This window comes from Vigna radiata, chromosome 8 (assembly GCF_000741045.1).
Source record: "Vigna radiata var. radiata cultivar VC1973A chromosome 8, Vradiata_ver6, whole genome shotgun sequence".
NCBI lineage: Eukaryota > Viridiplantae > Streptophyta > Magnoliopsida > Fabales > Fabaceae > Vigna > Vigna radiata.
In genome coordinates this window covers 39,076,891-39,085,266 of record NC_028358.1, presented here as the reverse complement: position 1 = coordinate 39,085,266, position 8,376 = coordinate 39,076,891, and the positions used below count along the sequence as shown (strand labels likewise).

General features: G+C 30.8%; 1 protein-coding gene across 3 annotated transcripts; it reads right to left on the bottom strand.

Moving 5' to 3' along the window:
* Positions 1-5,774: 5,774 nt before the first annotated feature.
* On the bottom strand, positions 5,775-7,994 carry LOC106771665 (alpha carbonic anhydrase 7-like). 3 transcript variants are annotated; one of them, XM_014657663.2, is made up of 7 exons: positions 7,858-7,994; positions 7,574-7,791; positions 7,374-7,480; positions 7,184-7,289; positions 6,934-7,098; positions 6,125-6,178; positions 5,775-6,007 (listed from the first exon to the last, which is right to left on the bottom strand). In XM_014657663.2, exons 1-7 carry the CDS (start codon positions 7,967-7,969, stop codon positions 5,915-5,917), a joined length of 855 nt encoding a protein of 284 aa, XP_014513149.1. In that variant the 5' UTR covers positions 7,970-7,994; the 3' UTR covers positions 5,775-5,914. The 3 variants fall into 3 exon arrangements, 2 of the variants coding, with proteins under 2 accessions (XP_014513149.1, XP_022640762.1); XM_022785041.1 differs by having other exon boundaries at positions 7,574-7,994; XR_002669146.1 differs by having other exon boundaries at positions 5,932-6,007; positions 6,998-7,098; positions 7,574-7,994.
* Positions 7,995-8,376: the final 382 nt, after the last annotated feature.

Here is an 8,376-nt window from a genome sequence, read left to right as displayed (position 1 = left end):
CTGGGAGGCAACCTAGTTTCTAACTTTTTTATTTTTAATTGATTATTTGTGTGATTTGGATTTGATTTTTTTTGTTTGAGTTTTTTAGGTTAAATGCTGCTTCTGATTGCAGTGATGATAGCATCTACTGATGGATGCTTCTACAACATCTACTGATGGATGTTGCTATCAAAGAGGACGGTGAATAGTCATCTACTGATGTATGTCACTAACATCATTTACTGATGAATACTATTGGGATAACATCTATTGAGGGATGCTAGAAGATTGAGTATCTACTAAAGGATACCGGGAAGGTACACCTACTGATGGGTGTTGGTAAGGATTGCACTTACTGATGGGTGCTAGAAAGAGTTTGGGTCAGGCTAGTGACGTTAAACAAGCGCTACCTGGGAGGTAACCCAGTTGATTGATTTATTTTTGTTTCTTTTTTTAATTCTGTTCTAGTTGCATTTAAGGGTTTGATTGTTAAATGTATAAGTGGAGTGAGTAGAAATTGCATGAATTTCGAAATTTGAGAGTTGAATTTGAGTGACATTGGATCATGGACACTAAGGGTGAGTTAGGAAGAATGAAGGTTATCATTGCGCATACTACTCAGCGACAATTAGTGTTAAGCGTTGGCACTGTAGATTGGTTTTTGGCTTTCCATTCGACCCTCACTCATTTTAGCCACTCTAAAGCTCTCTACAAAAGACTCTCTTCATTTTTCCCTTCACCCCTCTTCACAAAAACCCTTCCTCCTCCATTTTACACCACGTTTTCATCCAAGTTTGGGGTTTTGCAAGAGCACAACTATTTAGGGTTGATTCCTCCACATTCTTTGGAAGAAGTTTTGTGTTTTACTAACGTTTAATGAGCTTCCTTGTGGTTTTGTGAATTGTACTTGGTGTAGGGATGGTCTTCTCATCAGGAAAGTGGATCAAGACTGTGGGGAATAAGAGGAAGGAATCAGAGTTGGAGCAGCTGCAACTCCAGCTATGGAGGAAGATGATGAGGATGATGATTTTTGAAGATGTAGAAAAAAGAGAGGAGGAGGACTCTGATGACAACATGGGCTGAGGAAATCAGATAGCGTCTACTAATGAATGTTATCTACAATAGAGCAAGATTTATTTTATATTTTTTGTTTTTGTATTTTGAACTTGGTTGGACACTATATTTGATGCAGTGGTTTGATATTGATATTTGTGTGTGATGGATAATTGCTTGATGATGCTTGTTATTAATGATGTTGAGATTGCATAATATGCTGATATACAGGTGGTGGTTCACAAGTTATGTGAACAAATGCATGATGATGTTGTGATAGTGATTACGATGCTAAGCAGGATGTTTATCTAGAATATCTAGAATAGTGATTGAGCCTATGAGTAAGGTTTTGAACTCCAGAGTTTTTGATTGTATGATTGTTATCTACTTGAAAGCATGAATGATTTTGCCCAATTTTATATGATTGACTTAATTGTATGCATGTGTTATATGATCAAGGCCATTTTATTTATTAAACCCTTTCTTAGCCAATGCATAAACTTTCGTTCCAAAGAAAAAAAAAGAGCACCATGTGTTCTAACCTTTTTGAACCTAAGCCTTAAGCAGGATGAAAACCCTTGTGAAAAAAATCTTTACCTTGAATTAAGTTGAGAATTATTGCATGGTATTGATAAAGGTTCAAGTTTGGGGTTATTGGGAAATTTGAAAAAGAAAGAGAAAGCATTGAGCTAAGGTGTTGAGCGAAGGATGAAAAAGATAGAAAAGATAGAATGAAGAAAGATAAGCTCAATGCAAAAGGGGGGAAGTTGAGGATGAGTTAGATTGGTTATGAAAGAGAGTTTGTGCTTGAATTAAAAATGTATGAATAACTCTCTTAACTCAAGAATTTTATGATATAGAAAAAACATTTTTTCTTGTTAGCCCAGCCTCATTGTAAGCCTTGAAAAGTCCTTGTGATGACATGTGTGTGTGAGAATGTTTGACTTTGGTAAATGAAAGACAATTTTGTTCTATGTGACATGTAGATAGTAGAGGGATGGAGTGACCTTTTCAAACACTTGAGTGATTGAGTGAAACACCTTATTTGGTGAGGATTGATTCCATGAATTCATGATTACATCTATGCTTACTGATCATTCATGAGAATAACATTTGTTGGATATTATGGGATTATGTCAACACCATGATGAGTTATTGTGAATCAAGGCATGTGTACATCTTGACTAAATTCTATTGAAGAGCTGATTTGAATTATTACTTGTCTTGAAAGAAAAAGTTTTGGAAAGAGTTGAATCATTATGATGATTTGTGGAAGACTAAGTTTCATCTTGTTTGCTTGAGGACAAGCAAAGTTCGAAGTTTGGGGTTGTGATAACGGTTAAAAAACCGTTATTTTCATACTTGATTTTGATACAAAACACACCCTTTATGACTTAGAAACTAGCTTGAAATTGTGCATTTTGTCTTAGTTAGGTTGTAAGAGAGTTAAAGGTGGTTTTATGGGTATTATGCTTGGTTTTCCTTGTTTTGACAGGATTTAATGAGAATTGGATGAATGATACTTAAGTAGGAAGGAGTTGGACGCAAGAAAGGATGAAAAGAGGTACAAATAAAGAATTGAAACCACCGTTCAGTGCCAGTTCAGCACTGAGCGCCAGTTTCGCTGAACAGACTCTATCAAACGCTTAAGCGCTAATGCTGAGGGGAGAAGATAGAGTCGCGCCTACCGTTGAGCGCCAGAACCAGTGTTGAGCGCTGGCCTCTCCAGTAACAGCACTGCCAAACGCTTGGGCATGAATGTTGAGCGTCCCACTTGAGTGTCGCACCTACCGCTGAGCGGTGAACCCAGCGTTGAGCGGTGTACTTTGTGTTGAGAAACAGGTATGCTTCGTTTTACACCAAGAAGGGGGGGGGTGAATTGGTGTTAGTTCAAAAACAAAATCTTTTCGCAATCTTTATATGAAAGTGCAAAGCTTTTTGATCTTTCTTGAAATGCAAATAATGAAAATTTTAATGCAGCGAAAAAACGTAGTTGACTGCAAAATAAACGAAGTCGACTAGAAATAAAGAGTGTAGGGATAGAGAAAATCAAACACTGGTTTTTATACTGGTTCAACCAACAATGCCTACATCCAGTGTCCTTCCAACCTAGGAAGTAAATGCACTATTTATTAAGGGTAAGTATCAATTAGTGTAATAGGCTGAGATTGGGTCGTGATTAGGGTTCCATTAATCTTAGGCACATCTCAAAAACTATAAATAGAGGTCAAAGGTAAGAGGTAAGTGATCACATTTATTATGAATTTAAGACATTGACTTCGTCCAAATTAATTATTAACTTAAGTATTGGAGTACCTTTGGCAGGTATCCCGATTGGTTTGGAGCGTTGACGAAAGAAAACTTGGACTAAGGACAGATAACCTGTGCGGCTAAGGACTAATAGTGTGAAAATATGTTTTGTGGAGTTGCTTGACCCTACATCCGAAACATACATAAATATAACTTTAGAATATGTAAAATATTGAAACTTAATACATTATATTATAAAATTATAAAGTTGAAGAGGTGCAATTATGCTCTCAATCCACCTTTAAAAAATAATAGAAATTAGGTGTATAATCCATTAATTTATAAGTAAAATTTACCTCAATCAAATCCCTTCAATTAAATAGGCCGCAACCATGTTAGTTTTTTTTTTCTCTCTTCTTCTTTTATGTGTTTACAGTATTAAATGATTACTTTTCAAATGAAGCAATTAAATCTTTTTATTTCAACAAAGCAACTAAATCTCTGTAAAAAAAACAATTAAACCTATAAAAGATAACACTATATTCTACTCCACTTTTTATGAACCTAACTATTACGTTTATATATGTACCCTTCTTTAAATAAAAAACCGTGTTTTAATAATATAAAAGGACAAAAGTTTTATATATATATATATATATATATATATATATATATATTATTGTGTAAATATATCTAACCATATGTTTTTTTTTTTCATTTCCAATTTCAAAAGAATATTAAATTAATAAAAATATTATAATAAAATTAAATAGAAATAAAATTTGTAAAAAGTCAGTAGTATTTAAATAAATTTAATAAATAAAAATAAAACATAGACGAAGAGAGAAAAAACGAGAGCTTATGAAAAAAAAGTTAATTTTTGTATGAATTGTTAGTTGGAAGTTTTCATTTTCTTTAATATCTATAGTGAGTTTGTTTTTACTATCCAACACAAATATTATTATTTATCAATAGTTTGTTTCAATTTTTGTAAATGTTGACTGAAAAAAATTTCAACAACATTAATTATGATTGTTTTATATTTAAATAATTGTATGTATTAGTAATTGAAATATTTCATCCGAATAAAAAAATACAAATTTGAATTTACTTATCCAAATAAATAAGGAAAAATAAAATAATTTAAACTAATATAAATTTAAATTCAATATATTTAAATATATCCTTGCAAAATCTTTATATCAAGGTAAAATTCAACAAAATTCTTACAATTTACAGTATTGTACCATCTATATTTGTAAGAAAGTTTCAATTAAAAGTTCATTTAAAATGTTTCTATTTTCTTTTCTAGTTTAAACATAAAAATGTTTGTCATTGAATTCTGTTAATTGAAGTTTACTGTATGTTTCTCTAAATGTTTCTTCTAGATTTTTTTATTGACGAAAATTAAAAATTATATTGTTAATATAAATTAAAAGAACTCAGTTAGTTTATTTGTTTGTAAGATAAATAGATTTAGTATTTATTTTTTAGGAGAACATATGTATATGGTGTAATGAGATAACTGTCTAAGCATAGTGTTCTTTAAAAAAAATAAAGATAAAAAGAAATTGCTATGATGGTGGGATTAGCAATCTTTAATAATTGTTTGATGTTGAAGAGAGTAAGAGAGAAGAATTAACACTTTTGAATAATTGAATGATTAAACTTTCTCTCCTCAATTTCGATTATAAAATATTAGTTTTTAATAAATTATTTAAAACTTATTGCTTATGATTGCGTGACTGACACACACATGAAATGAAATGTTAAAATATTGAAAAGTGTATTGACAAAACACTGTAGTGTTGGAGAAGTAGAAGAAAAGAAAAGAAAAAATTAACATCATTTCTGCTTATTTAACATAAGAAACTTAATTAAGATAAATTTTACCCACGTTTAAACGAGATTGACACTTTTAAACCAAATTTAATGGTAATTGACACCCAAACCAAAATTAAAAAAAGCAATTAAACTTTATTCATAAAACATAATCACATCTATGAGAGCCTCCAACCACCCCATATAATAATTTAACCTTTACAAAGAAACTAAAAAACTCATATAATTCTCTAGAGCTTTGACATTTTAACTAAATTGCCATTTCAGAGTTCAATTACTACCTATCACTCATCAAATCAACAAATCCATTAAAAATAAGGAAATAAAATAAAATTTCATACTCAAAAACATATATAAAATAAAATTTCTTCTAAAAACATATACATAATTGAAACATATTATAAAAAATATATAAACTAATAATAATAAAAAAATAAATAAACCACTTGAAGTAAAACCGTTTCTCAATGTTAAAGTTAACAAATTTATTATCACAATGATATTTTCTTCACGACAAATATGAAATATAGATGATTTATTGTCTTAGGAACTATGTTTTTCAATTCCTTTTGTATAAAAGATTAATACATCATTTCAATTTCAAAACCAAAGAGCCATCAACGATTCTTCAAGTGTATGGAACATTCTTAACTGAGACTTTCAAATATCTCCACAACAAATGAACATAACAGAATATAAACAAAAGTTTATTTAAAAAATATAAAGACGTGAGCCAAATATATATCTGAAAAACATACGGAAATGTACCCTAAAATCAACCCAAGAGAATTTATTTTTTTGATTTTGCTCTGCTTTTGAATCTGAAGTATAATATATCTCTTTGGTTACGTGGTTGCCTTGGTCTTGAATTCCTCACTGCATGCTGCAAAATTGGCCATTTTTCAAATTAAAAGCTTTTTATTAGTTATTTAATGTAACTTTCATCTTTCTGAATGAATTTAGAATCACAGATAGAATAATGGGACATTGAATGGCTTACATCATGCACTGCCTCTCTCAATAGTCTTACTTGTGCTTCCGACACTGTCCTTATCTGCACAGAAGAGTAGAAAAATTCAAATCAATTAAAATCACCATCAAAATAAAAAATAAGAGAAATATACAAAAACTAAAAAAAAAAATAGAATGACTCATCTAAAACTAATGGAGATACAATTCTACACTCTTATACGTCTATTACTAGTTATAAGATCAATTTTTAAATTTATAGGATGTAGGAAATAAAAAATTAATTATAATTTTACAAAATTAAGGGCACATTCTGAGTCTGTCATTGATTTCATGATTTTTAATTTTGATTAATATAATAAATGCTCATTTAATTTAAATGCCAAAAAGGATCTTCTTTGAATTTGATAGGTTAAAACGGGTTTAGTTATGCCTTCTATGAAAAAGTCATATTTATATTATTTATTAATGATAAGCCAATTCGTAAAAATATAAATATAAAAATTACAATCTTTATTAATTCATGAGTATACATATTTCATTTTAATCTTAATCTTTATTAGTAATAGAACAATTCAGTTCATAAAATAAGCTAAGAATAGTAAAAAACATATTTATTTTACTTTTTAGAATATTCAAATCTTAAAAACATTGCATATTACAAACTTCAAACATAAACTTTTAATGTTTTTAGATGAAGGGTTGACTTTACCTAAGACATGTGATTCTCATTCCTAATAATTTCAAACTAAAAAAAACAAAAATAGAAAACCAGAATTATATTTTATATTATTTTAAAGTAAGAAATTTATGACAAGAGAATTTAAGTAAGTTTGTAACCTTTCTATCAATGTTCCAGATGACTCCTTCGGTGCAAGGAGGAGTGGTGAGTGAGCCTAAGTACCTGTAATACATATTTCCTCTTGTCTGTATTCCTGAGGGATTTATCTCTCCAATTTGTCTCTCTACATCCCCATCAACAAGGTGCTCGATTTCTTTCTCAAGCTGAATTTTCAGACACATTATATCCATTTTCAGACAATAAAAATGGAAATTATGAAAGCATGAAATATTATTAGATTTTTGGAACCTGAGAGAGAAAACGATCAGGGCGATGCCCTATTTTATAGAAAGCACCAGCCACAAAAATCTTGTTTTCCATACTTACATGCACCATGTGCATCTCCAAGTCATACCTAACAAGGCCACAGTTCATAATATGATGTTTGAATTCTTCAAGAGTTTTTATTTCATATCTTAAATAAAACTTCAAATTGTACTTCCTGCCATTGATGGAATGTTCAGAAGGTGAGTGCCAATGACACTGTTTCAGAAAGAATTCGGTTCCGTTTATGTCTATTGAGCCAGCATCACCCTTCCAATATATCTGCAACCGCATATATACAGTATACATACATACGCATGAATCATCAAAGTATATATCATATATGAGTGATAAATAAGGTGGTGAGAGACTGACAGCAATATCATGGCCTCTGTTGATTATGGTGGCATTAGAAGAAAAGTAATCAGTGAGGAGTAGTTGACAGCGAGGGATGATTTTGACTCTTGCACATGACAAGTCTATGGGAGATTGCATCTGTCCATGTTTACAAGCTGACCATTCTTTCTTTAACTCTCCCCAGTGACCAGGTCCCTTTTCACTTCCTCTCATGTAATCAAACTCTCTTTCGTCCTCTGCACAGTAACATTTCTCACATAATAATAACACTAAAAACAAAATCATTTTTACATCATACTTACCAGTTTCTCCCACTTCTTCAGCTCTTGTTGATGCTGAACCTGACAAGACCATCCAAAGCATGAGCAAAGTTGGAACTATACATGTGTTATTCATTCTTGATGAAGGCTTCATGCTTAGATGTCAAAGAGAAACAATATGACTGAGGTATTGGCCTAAAACTTTGATTCTGTGTAATGCTAGACGATTGATTGCAATATATTAAGTGATAAATTCAATGAATGGGAGCTAATAGGCTTGGTTCAAATTTTCTTGTCTTATTAAAATGGCTCATCAATACAAGACAAGTGGTGATAAACATCCATTAATTAAAGTAAAGGAGAGCAGAAAAAGATTGATTAATGGAATTTTTCTTTTCTAAGTATCCAGAGATATGGGGAATTTGAGAAACTAGTCTATGTAGAATGCAGAGGTAGCTATTTAGAAGCAAGGAAAAAAAACAAAGTTGCATTAATACTATGAATGGGTGGCAAAGCATGAAAATACCTTTTCTAATAATATTTTTTGGCTTAATTAATAAT

Excerpts from the sequence above, each read along its gene's own strand:
- LOC106771665 (XM_022785041.1), bottom strand. The coding sequence starts at position 7,969 with ATGAAGCCTTCATCAAGAATGAATAACACATGTATAGTTCCAACTTTG. Across the intron at positions 7,099-7,183 it reads CTGATCGTTTTCTCTCTCAG|CTTGAGAAAGAAATCGAGCA; the intron begins GTTCCAAAAATC and ends CTGAAAATTCAG. Across the intron at positions 6,179-6,933 it reads TCTGGAACATTGATAGAAAG|ATAAGGACAGTGTCGGAAGC; the intron begins GTTACAAACTTA and ends TCTTCTGTGCAG.